The 18,625-nt window shown below is 46.9% G+C and overlaps 1 protein-coding gene across 1 annotated transcript in view; it reads right to left on the bottom strand.

Moving 5' to 3' along the window:
* LOC144152616 (uncharacterized) overlaps nucleotides 1-16,902 on the bottom strand; it is a 29,222-nt gene extending 12,320 nt beyond the window's left edge. The window contains exons 1-3 of the mRNA XM_077683952.1: nucleotides 16,543-16,902; nucleotides 3,996-4,156; nucleotides 93-157 (exon numbers count right to left, since the gene is read on the bottom strand). Of these exons, the coding sequence (XP_077540078.1) occupies nucleotides 93-157; nucleotides 3,996-4,156; nucleotides 16,543-16,638 (322 nt within the window). The 5' untranslated portion in view covers nucleotides 16,639-16,902. The remainder of the gene's footprint in view (nucleotides 1-92; nucleotides 158-3,995; nucleotides 4,157-16,542) is intronic.
* Nucleotides 16,903-18,625: the final 1,723 nt, after the last annotated feature.

Raw genomic sequence — 18,625 nt, 5'->3', positions numbered from 1 at the left:
CAAGGTGTACTGCCTGCCCTTTTGTGTAATGTTCTTGTCATTTTTTTTCTTGGCAAATAGTACTTTTTCAGTGGTTATATTAGCGCACTCACCTGGGCTGGTGATGACGTTTACTTCGTACGGTGAATCAGCCTCCATTAAATGATGTACTATTGTTCTGTAAAAAACAGGTTGAAAAGTGATGAGTTGGACAGAACACCATATTATTCGGTATCGGTTTTCCTAAAATTGCCGCACACATTCTGCATTCAGAAAGAAATTGTATTCAATGGTTCCGCTACCTGTCTCTTGCATCAAGCCCTAAGGTAAAGTATCTTTCTCTGTCAGGCGTGGGATAATCAGTGTACGCTAAACCCTGGGTTAAACGAAGTAAACGGGGCAACGAAAAAAATAGGTAACGAAGGTAATTATATATACGTGACTGCTACCTAGATGCGTAGTCAGTGCATCCGGTTTAACCACGACAATTCCGTAAAGGTGGTAAACGGGAAATATTCGAAACATCCTTATTCAAGTCCATAAAAGACAGCAATCTTGAACTGTCCAGCGTTTCTGCCATGTGCACAGGAGGGCCTTCTCCGGTGCATTGACAACATGAGTGCATGGATGCCAAGTACCGGTGAACTGGAATTGTTCTGTCAACAGACAGACACTCTCGTGTGTCCACGCCCAGTCGTTATTCTGCGAGGCTCTTCGTATACATATCGGCTCCTATTTATAATGGGATCGCACTTCAACGTAATTACTTCAACATATTTACCTGAGGGAAGACGGAAGCATCTGCGCCTGTCATTTATAATGATTAGAACTTGCCTTCAACATTTGCTTTAATAATATACTGCACTGTTTTGTACACACGTTGAGGCAACTTTGGGTTCTCTGGTCCGGCCATGAGGGTTCAAAAGCACTTCACTGGCGTCTTTTACGGTCACCAGCTCAGCGCATAAAGGGCGTTATTGCGTGGGCACGCAGCAACCCTTCCTACTCGAGACCCCTTCCTGCACCATATAGACTCTGGCCTCCGAATGAAGCGACCAGAGCGGATTTCACGCAGGCTTGAAACTGTTTACCGCCGGTTGCGTCTCAACGCAGCACCCACGAACTCCTACCGCCAACCCGTCGGTCTAACCGCAAATCCCTTTCGTGGCAACGTGGATGGCCGAAAACAGTTGAGACATCTTGTTAGAGTTCCCAGCATACAGGCAGGAAAAAAATCATCTCGCAGCAAATATAGAGAGCCTAAATTATGGATTGAAAGCTCTTTTTGGACCCTGGTCCTCTCCATTTCCTTAGCGAAAAGTGTTGGTTGCCTTATATGATTATGCATAGGAATTCCGCGTCACAAAGGCAATCTAGAATGCCATATCCTCACCTGTGAGATCATGTTAACTTTTTAGTCACCCACGCAAATCTTTATGTTCACATTTTTTACCTCTCTTTTTTTCCCTCTCTCTTCAACCCTACTTCCTTTAGGGCCTTTATGCCTTTCGGCGCATCCCCGCAGGGTAGCATGTTGGCTGGAACATGCCGGCCACCCTCTCTACTTTCATCTAATAAAGAGCTCTCTCTCTCTCTCTCTCTCTCTCTCTCTCTCTCTCTCTCTCTCTCTCTCTCTCTCAAGCATACGCTTTTCAAAGTTTTTAAACATATGCCTTGAGCATGCACGTCACAAAATAGAGGACAATAAGTAGGCGTTGCAGCAGTGGTTGCCTGTACGAACTTCGCAAATTGGGAATCACGTGCTTTTTGGTAGAAGGAGCCAGAACAAAACATAAAAGGCAGCCGGATGGTGGTGGTGGTGGTTATGTTTATTGACGGGTGGACCTAGCCTTGCGTGGTATGCCGGCAATTGCTCACCCGATCAGCACCTTTTTGCCGCTATGCGCGAGAATTCACCATGACTCGCTGAGGCTTGTGACACGTAAAAATTGCAGAAGACGTCCCTCCTCGTGATCCAATGTCCTTCCGGGAAAATTAAATCGTTCAAAGAGGCATGCGGAGCGGCCATCCTTCGCAGTTCTTTAAACAAAGCTAACCGCTCCACCGCATGCTCTCGGCAGTCCATAATAAAATGACCGATGTCGGCTGTAGCACCACACGTTCCACACAGAGGTGAAGCGATAATGTTCAGCTTGTGGAGCCACGCCGGCGTCCGCGCTGAGTTGTTCCGGATGCGGAACAGTAAGGTTGACCCCGTCCTCTTCATTCCTTTTGTGACACAAGGTCGATGTTGTGGTCGCCAAAGAGAGCGGAAATGATCCTGTATGATTGTTTTTAAAATGCGCCATTCATCTGGAGCCACCTTCAGAAGACGAGTGCACGATGTCACTTCACGAGCCGGAAAATGTCTTCATTATGAACATTTTTGGGCTATCATTAAAGTCGCCCATAAGCGATTGAAACTCTGGATTCAAACAAGATAGAGAACGTTGTCGGTATCTGCTAGCCTCGCTGCAAGTGTCTTAGAAGGACTGTGGCCCTCGGCCACCCCTGCCCCGTAACCACTTTTACTATCTCACCCGACCGCGTCTGACGCTGTTCCCCTCCCGTCTGGGTCATCCTACGATAAGGTAATAAATATTTTTGTAATACAATTGAAGTTTTCCGCTTTCACATTTCTTTTTTGTGGCATCTGTGGGGCTTTCGGTAATGCTTGGCTTAGCGCTCGAGCCGCGAGTATAGACGCCTCAGCGTAGGTGCTTTTTTGTGTTGTGTGTTTGAAATTTTACGCTTACGTTTATTTTTATTTACCAGAGCCATGCTAGTGTCAGTTATAAATTCATATTTTGCTTCCAATGAGCGTAATGTTTTCTTTCTGCTGAGCAATGTTGACAAGCATGAAGTTTAGCAGATTTATAGTTTGGAAATGTTTTGCTTATGTATACTTACCGTTGAATAATTAACTTTGGGGCGGCGGCTGAATTAATGAACGGACAGACAGACATACAGACAGACAGACAGACAGACAGACAGAAAGACAGACAGACAGACAGACAGACAGACAGACAGAACCCGCCGCGGTGGCTCAGTGGCTAAGGCGTTCTGCTGCTGAGCACGAGGTCGCGGGTTCGATTCCCGGCCGCGGCGGCCGCTTTTCTGATGGAGGCGAAAAGCAAAAACGCCCGTGTGTACGAGATTTCGGCGCACGATAAAGATCCCCAGGTGGTCAAAATTAATCCGTAGCCCTCCACTACGGCGCGCCTCATCGCCTGCGTTGCGTCGGCGCGTTAAACCCTACAATCAATCAATCAGACAGACAGACCAAAATTTTCTAGTTTAGAAGCTCGAAAAACGCTACCGTCTTCAAAATAATCTGCAAAGAAATTGCCACGTATAGCTAAATTCACGGCAAATGTCGTTGAAAGAGCATGGTCTTCTGCCACCTCTGCGTCGTAACTGTCTCCCTTCTTTTTCCCGCCCACAATCTCACACTTCCTCCCTTCCGTCTCGTGCCTCCCAATATAAACACGGTGGTGGACTGCTGAAGCAAATTGAATTTTACCGCGTTCACCTGGACGCATTTTATTGCTACCGCGCTCCACAGCTGGGAATGCCGCCCCGAGGCCTAGGGTCGGGTTACGAGCTGTTTTGTACCTGTGGGTCAAAACCCAGTTTTCAAAGCGTATTTATTATTTTTATTTAAAAAATCAAGCAGCCGTGAACTTTAAATAAATGCAACTGCAACTGCATTCACGTATGGATGTTTTGCCACAAATGCCCTTGCTTTTTTTGCTAAACAGCTTCCAAAAGTATGAATTGGGTTTCCAGATTTAGGTGCTAGGGAAAGTTTTTCCTGGATAAACTTCTCCTTCCCGAATGCATTTAAAATTTGGCCAAGGGGCTGAATCGACCGAAAGAAGAACTGACATAAAGACAGACAGTGTAAAGTTGCTACGTTCCAATAGGCCAAGGAAGGGTGTCGCCCTTTAAACAAACCCTGCGCCTCTCCGGTTACGCCGATACCAGCAGTAGCTGTCACTAAGTTGTTTGCTTACGATGGTTCGCCGGACTGTTTTGGCAGGTACCAGGTGTAATTAGCGGTTCCTTCCTTTTTGTCAAGGTGCGTCAATTCTGCAGTGAAGCACTCCAGGTTTGCGTTGGCGTACGTAGCAGATTTTGAATAGATGGCCGTGACATTGGGAAAATTGGTTATCGCCTGCAAAAGTAGAAATAAAGGTATTTGAAGAAAATCTATTCTGAAAAGAGAACATTATGTTCATGTGAAAGACAGACAGACAGACAGACAGACAGATCCTGTTATTGTGAACCTCAGATTAACGAACATTTTCAAAATCCCTTACCAAATCCCCATTAATTTCTATGAAAAAATATTTCACTACAGCGTGTTTCAGAACACCGATTATTTCAGAATAACGTATAGAATTTTATCATCCTCATATAAAACAACCCTTCAAAATAACGAATTCCGAGTGTACGAAATTACTCGTGTTGGTGTGAAGGATGACTAATGGTGGGCATGTTCAACTATCATCATCAGCACACTAAATGCGTGTTAGCTCTATCGCAATCGCCGGCGCCTTGGGGGGGTCTCGCCACCATGCTAGCCTCTGTCGCCGCCTTTGCTCGCCGTGGACAAAGCTCGCCGTAGACGCTGCAGTCACATTTGAAGATTACGTGCAGTGCGACGATGAAGCATGCACGTCTTCTGAACTGACGACTGAAGGCATCGTCAACACCGTTCGTCGCGATGACGGAACCAGCGACGAGGATGACGCTGAGACAAGGCCAGCGGGCCAAGGGGAAGAAGCCATGTCTAACGCCGATGTTTTGCAGTGCGCAGCAAAACTGAGCACTTTTCTTAGCAGGTGCGCCAATGCCACCGAGGCAGTGCACAAGAACGTGGACAGCTTCGAATCGTTCGTCTTGCAGCAGTTCAGTGGCACACGTCAGGCAAAGATCACCGATTTCTTCGAATAAACGTACATCCAGACCCGCGTTAGAGGCTAATTACGCGATTGTGCGCGTGTTCCCAGTAAAGGTAGGTGGATGCTTTTGTTACGTTCACAATTTTTACCGCGCAGTTCTATTTTTTCACTATAACAATTATTCAAAATAACGAACTATTTTTAGAAGTTCCTTGAAATTCGTTGTATCGAGATTTGGCTGTATAGTTTAACTGCAGCCGTCGTGAGGCTCCCAAAATAATAAGTACAGAAAGTTGGCGGGCGATAGTGCGAGCCCCAGCCAGCATACGGAAATAGCAGCGCCGGTTAAAGGTCGAAGAAGAGTTCTGAGAAAGGGCAATACAGGGCTGCCGGCAAGGGAAACAGCGCCGACGGATGAAGGAATTGAGCTGCCCCACGTGCACTTCCAGCCTCCCTAAGCGGTGAGGGTACCGACAGGGTCGAAGCAAAGGCTCAAGGGGATGTAGCAGGCCAGTAGAGCGAGCATCCGAGGGTGCTGGCTGAATTTTAAGCTTGGTCCGTCTCCTGTCCTTTTGAAATTGTCCGTTATGAGTGAGCCCTGATTGGCTAAAAACAAAGAACCGCATGAGATGCTTCTCAAGCACGGAGGAGATACTGCGTTAAGCATGCGGCTTCTCCGAGCTGATGATTTTGGCAGTTCAAGCATAAAGTACCGGTCTTCGCCTGGTTGTTTGCTTGCCGGCGCAACGCGAAGCCGCGAAATAGTGCTCGCCCGTTCGAACTGCCCCCGCAAGCCTTCCGCCGTCAGTTCCCATCCCTAAGAGGACTGTGCGGTGGCTGTGTGAACGGCCGGCAGCAGCGCGTGCTCAGTTTAGAGGACCTAGTGATATGAAGCCTTTGTTTCTTGGCTACTGGTCGCTTTCCGTCAGGGGTCGGTAGCGAAGAAGCGATATCGCTCCCGCAGCCCTAGGTGAGCCGGTGCATCCACGCCGTTGCAAATGTCTGCAGGCAGTAAAATAAACGATCGTCTGGGAGCATGATAGCTGTCGAGCAGACGACCAAGTTACAGTAGAACGGAGCATGAAATTTGTAAACTTTATTTTGGTATTTTACAAATACACATAACAGCTTAACGTTCGGAGACTTACCGAGCAACAGACAAGCATTTCAGATACAAAGGTTCCAGACGCTTACACCTTTTTTTTGCCTCTTAGAGAGCCTCAGAAACGTCGACGGCGTAACGCACCGTTTAACTTTAATGGAAAGCTCCCGCCAGCATGGCGCTAGGGCATCAATGCAGTAACAAGCAACGGAGGGTTATTACTTTGACACACGATCATCGTCAGAGAGTTCAAAATGGTGGCCCAAGTGGGGAAAAAACTGCAGCCATAGCATTGCTTCTGCTTTGCTGCCGCAAGAAAAAGTTGACCGCGTATCTGCTCCTTGCGTTGCAAATGTCGACAAAAGACGATAGTCTTCATGGACTTTTGCCAAGTAAATGCCTCCCTTCGCTTTCCCGCTCACCTCTCATGTTGTTCCTCTTTCGTCGCGCTCCTCCCAAGGGAGAAACGCCAAAGGTTTGCTTAAGTCATTTTAAATTTACCGCGTTCCACTGCTCCAGGCCGGGTGTCTCGATGTCCACGCTGCCGTACGGCGGAGACGCGCCTGGATCGAGGCGCCCTACTTCAACGTTGATAGAACCACGTTGCCCTACTTCATGCGCGTTTCAAGCAGAAGGTGGAATAAAAGGGAAAACAGCGCAAACTCAGACAAGACACAAGAAGAAGGAGGTGACAAACACGAGCGCTGACTTACAACTGAGGTTTATTCCTAGGCTTTTCACATATATATGCTAATAGTCAAAAGCACAAGAAAAACCGAAAATTTCACGATAGAAGGAGATACAAAAAGCCGCTCGTCACGCTTCAACATCGCCATGTGCCACAAACACTTGCTGTACTATTGAGGGACAGATAATTAATCTCTTTCTGCGAGAGGGACAAGGAAGGAACGCTGACACATTTATCTTTTCTGCGCAATATTTCTGCGGCTTCAATTATTTCTCTTCTTGTTTTATCTTTGTGTCGTGAGATGACCTGCGTTTTTTGAAATATTGGGGCGCAGTCGTAGCAATCCCGACAGTGGACACCTAAGTGGCCACTAATCGCCGTATGTACGTTATAGTTGTGTTCCCTTAACCTTTCATTTAAGCATCGTCCAGTTTGGCCTACGTACGTTTTCCCACAAGACAGCGGAACGGAATAGACGACGCCTTTGACACATTCAACAAACCGGTTGTCATGCTTTACGGAGCAAGACTGCACTGTTCTTTTGGTTTTGTTTACTCTAGAACACATGGAAGAAAGCTTGTTGGGAGCGGAAAACACAACATTTACGCTAGCTCTTTTTCCTATCTTTTTCAAATTGTGCGCTATCCCGTGCATGTAAGGAATAACAGTAAGTTTGTCACGTTTGTTAGTTTCTACATCTGCTTCACTGTCTCGTCCCTCTATTTTTAACCTCTGCATCATTGTTTCAGCTATCGAGGCCAATAGCTGCTGTGGGTACCTCGCTGTCAGAAGCCGATCAACCTGCTTGCTAAAGCTATCTTGTATCGAGTGGAAACAGGACTTGTTAAGGGCATTTTTAAAACACATTGTTACGATAGACCTTTTCACGAGTTTAGAATGGGATGAGTCGAAAGGTAGAAGTGGTTTGCTGGCTCGTGGTTCGTACGCCCAGCAGATGTGATTGTGCGAAAAATGAAGCTTAAGATCTAAAAACCGGATAGTTCTGTCAACGGGAATTTCAAAACGAGCCAGCAAACCACTTCTACCTTTCGACTCATCCCATTCTAAACTCGTGAAAAGGTCTATCGTAACAATGTGTTTTAAAAATGCCCTTAACAAGTCCTGTTTCCACTCGATACAAGATAGCTTTAGCAAGCAGGTTGATCGGCTTCTGACAGCGAGGTACCCACAGCAGCTATTGGCCTCGATAGCTGAAACAATGATGCAGAGGTTAAAAATAGAGGGACGAGACAGTGAAGCAGATGTAGAAACTAACAAACGTGACAAACTTACTGTTATTCCTTACATGCACGGGATAGCGCACAATTTGAAAAAGATAGGAAAAAGAGCTAGCGTAAATGTTGTGTTTTCCGCTCCCAACAAGCTTTCTTCCATGTGTTCTAGAGTAAACAAAACCAAAAGAACAGTGCAGTCTTGCTCCGTAAAGCATGACAACCGGTTTGTTGAATGTGTCAAAGGCGTCGTCTATTCCGTTCCGCTGTCTTGTGGGAAAACGTACGTAGGCCAAACTGGACGATGCTTAAATGAAAGGTTAAGGGAACACAACTATAACGTACATACGGCGATTAGTGGCCACTTAGGTGTCCACTGTCGGGATTGCTACGACTGCGCCCCAATATTTCAAAAAACGCAGGTCATCTCACGACACAAAGATAAAACAACAAGAGAAATAATTGAAGCCGCAGAAATATTGCGCAGAAAAGATAAATGTGTCAGCGTTCCTTCCTTGTCCCTCTCGCAGAAAGAGATTAATTATCTGTCCCTCAATAGTACAGCAAGTGTTTGTGGCACATGGCGATGTTGAAGCGTGACGAGCGGCTTTTTGTATCTCCTTCTATCGTGAAATTTTCGGTTTTTCTTGTGCTTTTGACTATTAGCATATATATGTGAAAAGCCTAGGAATAAACCTCAGTTGTAAGTCAGCGCTCGTGTTTGTCACCTCCTTCTTCTTGTGTCTTGTCTGAGTTTGCGCTGTTTTCCCTTTTATAATCATGAACCAACTCGCCCAAGCCCTAACCCTTGCAGAAGGTGGAACCAATCTAGTGGAACCTTTCGTAACTGTTGCCGGTTGATTTCTTGAAATGGCGCCAGAAGCCATAGTGGCGCGGGCGACAGCAGGCGACGGCGAAGTGACTTTTTTTTTGCTGCAGTTGATAAAGCGTGTCATTTCGCAAAAAATCAAGCTTGTATGTTTGATTTTTATAAAGTAACACTGCAAATATCAATTCTGTATTAATTTGTCTTATATTTGCGTAATGTCTTGTTCTTTTTCAACAATGTTGACAAGTATGAACATTACACTGGACTTAAACGGGTAGATTTAGCCATGACTATATACGACTATTGTGTAGGCCTTGTTTTACTTTGGCCGGGTGGCTGAATTGAGTCACAGACAGACAGACATACAGACAGACAGGGTTTTTTTACCATTATGTTGTGTGGAGGCATGTGTCATTGTTTTGTTTTTTGTTCACTGTACCAAGCTGGTAATAAAAAAAGACTAAAATTGCGGGGTTAAAGTAGCCCAAGAAAGACTATCGTCTTTGAAAAAATAAACAAAAATGCCTGCGCTCGTGTGTGCGTGCCTCACGGCAACCGCCCAGCTTCCGGGCTCACGTTTGTGAAGCCAAGCATATGCACTTAGAAAGATTGACCACAATTGGCCAAAAAAAGCTCCCGCGTTTGTTGTAGTCGTGGCATCACTTTCTCGGAACGAGAAACACTTGAGCGTTCGCCGTTATCGTGGCAACACTTGCTCGGAACGAGAAAGACATGTCATGGGGTACGCCCCTCCTAGGTGATGTACAATGATTATCACTTTCAAAAAGACGAAGGAAGCTTACACTTACAGCAACAATGGCGAAGTAAAGATCGTTGCAGCAGCGAAGAAGAAGCAATTCGGCTGCAGTCGGGGACTTCAACCTTCGTGATGGTCGTGAAGGTTGCGTAAAGCTTCACTATCTTAAAGTCTTTCGCGTAATTGTGAGCTTCCCTCATCGTTTTGTGTCGCCGAGCAAAACCTCATTACGCTCCACATGCTATCGAGCGCGAGGTATTGTAGAGCACAAGGCGTTGGACAACGAGCATCCCGGACTGCGTCCCCTCATGTATCAAAGAGCATATCATTCAGACGGTGACCGCGCAGTTATAGAACACACCGTGATTTTTGTTTTCCTCTCGAGAAGAGGTTGGGACTTAATCTTGAGCATGGCATACGCCCTGAATGCGTCGACAAAGTGTTTCTTTCATCGATGTTGCTTAACTTGCAGGATGAAGTATTCCGAGCGCGGGATGGACGTAGGCTATGGTTATCTCGTTTTGTAGCATAAGCTACAGTGGTCGAGGTTGAGCAGTTTCGCGTGGACCCTGAAGGGCCGTGCAGCGCAAGCGCGAGGAGCATTGGATTGGATAGGATTGGGTTGAATTTGATTGCATTGGATTGGCTTGGATTGGATTAGATTAGAATAAATTGGATTGGATTGGATTGGACTGCTAAACCTTAGCTCACGCTACGTATATCCTGGCATAGCCGAGCTAAGCCACGGCTTTTTTTGTCGGCTCGAGGAAAAATGGCTTGCGGTGCAGCCAAATGTATCACGAATTCTCAGCAGACAACTGCTGCATGTCTCGATCTTAGAGGTGACCACCGCCAACTCTCAAAAGAAATAAAATGTGCTCATTCCTTTCACCTCAATTCTGTAACACCAATGTCATAATCTCCGTTGGTCATCCGCTTTCACAGAGTGCTCCCCTGATTTTTTACCCACCATAGATTTTCAGACCAGCTGCGAGGCCAAGGCTGATAGGAAGAAATCTTTCACTCGAGATTCTAATACACGAAAACCTTCTGTACGCGTCGTGTGGGCTTTGTTTCAGGAGCAATAATCAGATGCCTAAGCCTTTGAGACTTGAATGCTTCGCACACAATTCAGGTAAGTTGTACATCGTATCCATTAGCGCGCCGACATTCATTCGTGTGTGTTTTTTTTTACATTTGTGCTCGTCCGTTCGTTCCTGGGTGATGCGGGACACCCATTTTATCGCATCGCAGTAATCCCACCATGACAGGTTCACGGCTATGAAACCATAACTCTCCCTCGAGACTTCATCCAGGCCGCATCAGTGCCCATTTGTTCGTTATCCTCAATTTCTATCTCTGGCCACTATCTAGGTACACGGTACTACGGCCATCTCATAGAATTTTGCATCACTTAAACATGAGTCATTTTACTAATTACAGGCAGTGGTTGCACCAATTACAGGCAGTTAGTCAGTATTCCAAGTACATCGTAAAGATTGTTCACAATTAGCGGTTTGATTCAGCGCCTTTGCTGCTATTGGTTGGTCCCTTGTTGTCAACAGCAATGCAATTTAAGGTTTATAAAACCCTGCCAGGCGTAAATATTCTAACGCCTGATGCACGAGGTCGATGAAAGCAAGCCTTGAAAAAATAAAATGAGTCAACAATCGTTTGTGTAGAAGCTGTTGGGAATCTGCGTACTAATGTTACGCTTTTTTTTCCGGTTTCTGATTCTACACTCTTGCGCTGTTTGGCCTAGGCAGCGGTGTTTTTTCTGCCTTGTGCTTACGTATAGCTCTGCTGCATAGGCTTGCAAAATAAAATTCTCCAGGCTATTTCTAGGCTTTATAGGAGCTGAAGTTGGATAGTAATTACCCCAAAAAGAGAGAAATACTGAAGCACAGAAGCAGCAACATTGGGAACTGAAGCAATTGTCAATAAAAGCAGAAACGGAACGAGAGAAAGCTGACTAAGGGTCTCAGAGCGAGCGACAGAAGGCTTAGAAACGTCGATTGGGCCACAAAAAACCATACGAACCTTCCGAAGGAGGCAATCTATGTGGAAAAAACGGTACACGCAAAACGACAGCTGGTAAAAACAAGACCCGTGCTTGCGGCATGTAAAGAACATCTGTTAAAGATAGCAGGTTGTAGAGGAGTCTAGCTGCATGTATACGTGAACCGGAACAAGGTTCTAGTTCGTTTGAGTAGAATAAAAATGACCTCGCAGGGTACAATCTGTGGTTTGAATGTACCGCTTAGAGGGGATGTTGCCTGGAAAGTACGTAGGCTGCCGCATTGAGGCCATGCTTTTGCAGGGCGGCCTTAATTGTAAATGGGAGGCTTTCAACAACGGCCGCAGGAAACTGATACAGGCTCATCGCTGCATTGTGGAAGTGTTCATATCTACCGTCAAAGGTTTCGAGACAACTATGAACTGTGGATGCTGCTTCCCTGTTTTATCCACAAGAAAGCAACACTGCTCAACAGGAAACATCAACTAGCAAATCAGTTTCTGTAGTTCAGAAGAACTATATTCCTCAGGTAAAGGCAAAATTGAGTTCAAGCCACTATCCAGGAGAGTGAAGAATGACTCTATAGTGTCTGGAAAGTGGCGATGTGAAAGTAGCCAACGTGAACAAACTTGGTTATGCAGATAACAAATGCTATTCTTTATTGTTTAAGACCAGCGAGGTATCGCTGACACAAGTCTCCTCATTCTTTATTATTAAAACTGCCCCGAGTAGCTCGCGCTCGCGTCTCGATTTTCTCCGACTACAGTGCAGGAGAGGTGAAACTCGAGAGTTCAACCCTGGCAATTTTTTACGCGTGAAGCTAAATTACAACCCGTGCCTGAGCCCAAAGTTGTTCGGTGCTGTCTCAGCCGATTATTAAGGCACCTACCAGTTTGGCCGATGTATATTTTTCCGCAGGACAATGCGACTGAGTAGACTACACCCACCGCATATGTCGTAAACCTTGTTTGGGGGTTTATCCTGCAGGGGTCGGCTTTCCGCTGGGCACCAGATATTTTGAACACAAACGCGAAAATTCCCAAGCAGCAGAAAACACCACGGTGACCTTAAATCCCTGGGCTACTTTTTTCAGCCTATGTGACGTCCTGTGGAAGTAAGTTATCACTTACAACTTTTTCCTCAAAACTTCCTCTGGGCTGCTAGACCTTGAAGTCTTTTTCACTTTCCTGCCCAAAGCTCCGCCTACCGCCAGCAAAACATGAGTGGGAAAACCAGACGCTTCCAGAATTTTAACCTGTTAAACCCTTGCCGAACAGGTTAAATAACTGGAAGCGTCTGGTGTTCCCACTCTTGTTGCGGCGTGTCACGGATGTGGCATACGAGATTGCTCTTGCGGCGTCCACCGGAACCTTCCTCTGTACTCGCCCGCCCACCAGTGTTGTCCACGTCGCCCGTGTGCAGTCTTATCAGCCACGTCGAACTGCACTCTAACAAGCACCGAGACGGTGCGTGTTTCGCCTGGGGGTCATGCGACGAAGCAATCTCCGTTAGCGACACACATTTGGTCACTGCTGTGCCGGTGGTGGCGAAGGACGAGAACGAAGCTCGGCGACGCAGTTACGCTGCTGGTTTCCTCAGCGCCTGGCCGCTTATCCTGCTTTGCAAATATTTGTAAGTGGACGTCTCTTGCCCCGTAACAATATTTTAAGCACAAACCTGACAGACTGCAGGACCACCTAATATAGTCTTGACGCTCTTTCGTCATAGCAACCCTAAATCCATACACCAATACACCGGAACTTAGAAAAACTTCTACTACCGAGCCTTTAGGGAAGTCTTTCTCTTACGTCACTAGGACGTGTGGCAACTGTAACGCATCTGCTCCACACTTCGAAAAAGGCCTTAAACTTTCGGAAACCTTCCCTACATTCCAATTTCCCCATCTTGCACGGCCACATAGATTTGTTTTTATGCATTACTTTTTACAGTCATGGCGACGCGTAACTCCGAATCTCGCCCGCTACTGCGAAGGCACAAATGTTGCACCACACCGAGCGACTGGCGACAGGAGAGCGCACCACTACTCTTGGACCTTTTCAAGAGCCTGAGATCTTAGAAGTTCACCCGTTGCACCTCTCTGTCAGCGCCCAATCTGGGCCTGGAAGCCGCCTGAACGGGGCATGTTTTCAGGTATGCTTTTCCTTGAGAGCACGGGCGAGGACAGCCGGTGCCTGCCCTGAACGCTAGCCAGCAAAAGTTCGCGAAGGACCAGCAGGTATTCCAGGATCGTTCATTACACTTGACTCCACGCATCGTGCCACAGTTGTTGGGAGCAGCGAATGAAGGCCGTGTTATCGATACACTTTTTCAGCGTAAACTTCTTGCCGGTAGCAGCAAGGTAGATGTGATTCAGTGTCGCCCGGCGTGGTTTGCTACAGTCATTGACATTTGCTACTAAGTAGTAGCTCCTTGTCCTCTGAGTTTTCTCGTGATTCATTTGCCCGACAGGCTCGTTCCATGGAGCAGTACTTGCTCGCCGACGTTGAGAACGTGCCGTGACTATATCGCCCTTTATGGAACCCAGGAGGACTTGCAGTGGTAAGACGCTTAGGGCTCACGCGGGCACCATGTGCTCCAAACCACTCGGCCCCAGCTAACTCGGGCTACAGACCCATCTGAGCAACGGGCTTCCACCAACGTGAGCTAAAGGCTATCAGCCACCCGGCCCCTCAATTATGGTCCCCAAGACATTTGGAAGTACCGAGATATGATGGTGAGACGTATGTGGCCTATATTTCTGTTGTCACATCGAGGTACATTTTACTATTTCGCAAGACTTTTTGCAGTGTCGCTACCACTCACAATTGGTGTCAAAGTGATGGGTGGAAGGGCAACGGCACTTCTGTAGCGCGGGTACTTGTGTTTAACATAGCAGGGTGTTGCTGCGAAAAAAGCTTGAAATGAAAGAAACATTTTGGAGACCAGTATTTAATAGTGAATATCGTCGCTCTGCAGTAATGAGTATCAGCGTGATTTGAATGGGTTATTTTCGGAAGCGTTTGAGAGGGCTGGGACTGTAGGAACCGGCTCTACGATCCATCGTCCCTATCGCCCACTGCGAAGCCGCTTATCTCTCACTGCGAAGAACGGTGCTCACTTGTCCCAGCCAAAGGATACAAAGGGCTGCGTGGCAGCTTTGGGAGGACACTTGCTGCGAAGAGCGCCGGACACCACTTTATGCGGAACTTCAGCGACGTGCTAGCCCTGCTACACACGGCCAATCTGCAAGGAAATTTGCCACATCCAAGACAGGCTGAGGCATCAGTCTACCCTCGTAATGTCCCAGTCACCGGAGCGGCGATGAATGGGGGTCGCTTTTTTCAGAGTGACGAGTCCACGACTGCATCGGACGAAATTCCTTTGGAATACCCTTTACAGATAACACAACACAACTCTTGGGCCTTCTACGAGGAGACTCAGGGCCATATTATGAGTCCCTCCTCTACTATATTTGCTCTCCCTTCACTCGGCTGTGGTTAGGATTCCGGGATGCTTATGCACAGGGAAATCGATTTTAAGGACCTCCTCCACAGGGGGCTGGAAGGGGAGGAAGAACTCATAATAACAGGGTTTTTTATGCGTGTTTATTTTGCCCCCGGGCATATATATGGAGGTATGAGTTGATGACGAAAGGTGATAAGATGAACATGAAAATGTTCGCTTCGCTGATGAAGTCAAGGAGTGAACGATGATGGCGCCTATGTGTCCATGCGGCGTATACGGAGGCGTCGTCTACGCGGAGGGCCGTCGCCGCAAGGTGCAGCAGTCTCGTCGGCCTCTAGGCAAGTCAGGACCACAGCAGGCGGTGGAGGTCGGTGACAGCGTCACTGCGGTGGCAAACTGGGCAACCAGGGTTTGTAAAGGAATCTTGGAATTGCGGTCGTTGGCGGGTCACGGCGGAGTTAAGGTCACCCCCCCTCTAATCCTCCTAAGCGCAACCTCCTCGGCACGGGGAAGACCCGGGGGTAGGGTAGCAGCACACGGTAGAATGAGAGCACGGGTGCGGCGCCAGAGGTGTTATTTTTTCGTCACCAGGAGAGTGGCATCATCCAGCTCTAACGGGAAAGTCGGAGATGGAACGGAGGCTGCCAGTTGGGCTGCTACGTCTGCCTTGCAGTGGTCTGTGAGTAGGCCACGTGGACCCATTCAATCAGAATGTTGTGAGGGATTCCTGCCGCAAGTTTGTGAATACCCTGGGCCAGCATCGGGCTACGACTAACCGTAGTAAGCGGACTGCTGAAGAGCATCGGTGCAAACTACTATGCACGCCCCGGGCTACAAAATGATTCTGGCTAGAGCAATGAAAGACTCTAATGGCTACAAGTTCTGCACAGAACGATGATGGAGGTTAGTCTTAGAAGTTCGCCACGCGCACCGGTATATGGCCGTTCGGTCAGAGCCTGGGAGTGGTTGTGAACGGCACCAGTCTCAGGCACGCTTTCGAGAACACCCGCGACCCATGCTAGGGGCAGCCAGTGTCAGCGGTGAACGCGCCACCACCGACGTTTCAGGAAGACCACCCATTCTTTGAAGATCGTCCCTGGCGCCTGCCTTGAAGTAGCGAACAACAAACACTAGGACAAGCGAATAGCACTGTATTACTGAACCATGGCTTAAGCGTACGCTTGCTTATAGCAACAAGGGAGGCCTCCTCAAACTATACTTTGTCTGGAACAGCTGTAATTGACTACATTAAACTGAGTAGCACAGAATTTGCGCAGTCACCAAACGCTTGAAACGCTTGGTGAATGCGGAGCCAAAGAAAACCAAGTCACTAGGACTTGTCACAAGGGAATATGCATATGGCCGTTCATATAGGCATCAATTTTTGAATACAAGAAATTACTGATAGAAGAGAAATCCTCTTCGTTCTTTTTTGCTGATTGTTTGTTTTATGCTGCGCCCCACTTCACCTCCAAAAGTGCTTGCTAGATTACAAAAAAGGCCGACAGAAAATCTTTAACAATTTTGCCAAAGAAATAATACAAACGGAAACAGAAGGGCTTGTACCTTAAAGATGTCGGCGTCTTCGCACTTGGCCACCACTGCTCCGAGAACAATCATGCATACCAACATGTAAGCTGACTTTTTCAGATTAACCGCCATAATTTGTCACTGTAACTGCCGCGCTGTTGATTACCGGTGACCAAATCAGCCTGACTGTCGGCTGGTGAGGGACTCAAGCAGTGCTGATATCGTGTTTCAGTGTTTATATGCGACGTCCTGCTCTGACGTGTGTTCTGCAAGCATCCGGTTATTAGTGTAGGGTGGTTCACGACGCTTTACAGCACGTGGCAAGGCCATTGGTTCCATAATACCGCTCCCTGCTGGCACCGTTACAGTTTCAGGTTATCAACATTCGACCCTTTCCTGTTCTTTCCAGGCGAAAATTATGACGGCAGCTGCACGCTTCAAGGATAAATTTCGGCTTTTTTTTTGCGCGGGGCGCAGCAGGGATTTTTAATATCACATTTATCCAGTTACAACACGCTCCCAATTTCCATCGCACACCAAATTTACTTGACCAATCGAAAAAAAAGAAGACTTTCAGTTTGTAGCCGAATCCAAAGCGCATGAATTTTAAGGCCTATTTTTTTTTTCAAAAGAAGAGGTGCGCATTTCAATTGGGTAAATACGGTAACTCATCGCAGTTTTGCAAACTTGCATGTTTTAGAACAGGTAATTCAGTAATGGTGCAACACGTAGGAAAATTGATTGTTCCTTTCGTGGAGTTGGTGTTATGCCAATGTTTTTTTCAATTACTCAAGATTTCACGGGGTCTCCTTTAGAATTCCCGCAGAGCCCAACATATCTAGGCCAAAAATGTACAGTCGTCAAAACTGTTAACAACAACAAAGAACGAGGTGCCAGCGTATGCACAGAGCGGCAGCTTACGATAGCGCTCGGGTTGCTAAGCCAGGCTGTGCGCATGCGCTGAAGCACCCGAGTGTAGTAGAGCAGCATCGTGAGTGCTGATAACCAGGCGTCAGAGATGCGGCTAAAGCTATCGTGAGCTGCCACTCTGTGCGTAGGCAGGCACCTCCTGTTTTGTTGTTGTTAACAGTTTTGACGACTGTACGCTTATGAACTTCCGTCCTTGGACAGTCGAGTCATGGCCCACATGTTTTACAGCCCATCCTTGCAGCCCGAGTTCTGTAGGCAGAGTGGGGTACCTCGACCGGCTTAGGATGAACGTATGTACGCACAAAACCATATTGGAGAACTCAGCTGCCCCGGTATCAGTATACAGACGACTCTCGATAATCGGAACTTCAAGGGAGCGAAAACATTAGTTCCGTTTAACAGTACTTCCGCTTACTGAAATAGATGTGTGGAAGTGCATATTTATGTGCGTACGCAGTTTTAATACTATTTCATGAAACTCTAAGCAGTAGGAGGTGAATGTAGCTGATAATTTTTCAGAAAGCAAGAAAACTACAACAGGTTTAGGCACAGCACTCACAAAGTTGATTTGCCAAGAATGAGTCGCTGTGGAATACAAATGCATCTACTGTTTTTATTTGAATCCTTGCAACTACATCTTCATGGAAACTGGAGGCCTCAAACTTGAGAGTCCTTACGAGTCACCGAGTTTTGAAGACGGCAGCACGTTAATGAAGCGCGAATAGCACCATGATGGCACGAACGAGGCGGCAGAAGCTGAGCGCTGCAACCTCGGCGTCTTGAATCGAGACCGAACAACTGGAACAAGAACTGCGTTGTTGCATTCATTGCTCTAACTCGGCGGACCACTAACGAGGCCAGGCTTACGAGGCCAACGAGGATAAAAAAAAAACACGGAGGAAGAAAAACAAAACGAAAACGAAACAGCATCAAACCATAAAACCTGATTTTCATGCAAATGGGTTTCACAAGAAGTTTCATTTCTTGTTCCGTTTACACGGTGACGCGGAAATTTTATTTCCGATTACTGAGAGTTTTTTTACGTTATCTGAATACAAAACCAAGCAACTTACAGGTTACTGTTCTATTTAAACGGCAAATCCGCTTAAGCGCTTTCCGGTTATCGAGATTCTACTGTATATCGAATGTATATATATCGAAAAGGAATGAGTATGTATGGAATGTGTAT

Source organism: Haemaphysalis longicornis, unplaced genomic scaffold (genome assembly GCF_048455015.1).
Source record: "Haemaphysalis longicornis isolate Haplotype H1 unplaced genomic scaffold, Haemaphysalis longicornis Haplotype H1 scaffold_9, whole genome shotgun sequence".
NCBI lineage: Eukaryota > Metazoa > Arthropoda > Arachnida > Ixodida > Ixodidae > Haemaphysalis > Haemaphysalis longicornis.
Note: the sequence above shows the minus strand (reverse complement) of the source record. Positions and strands in the feature narration are given on the sequence as shown.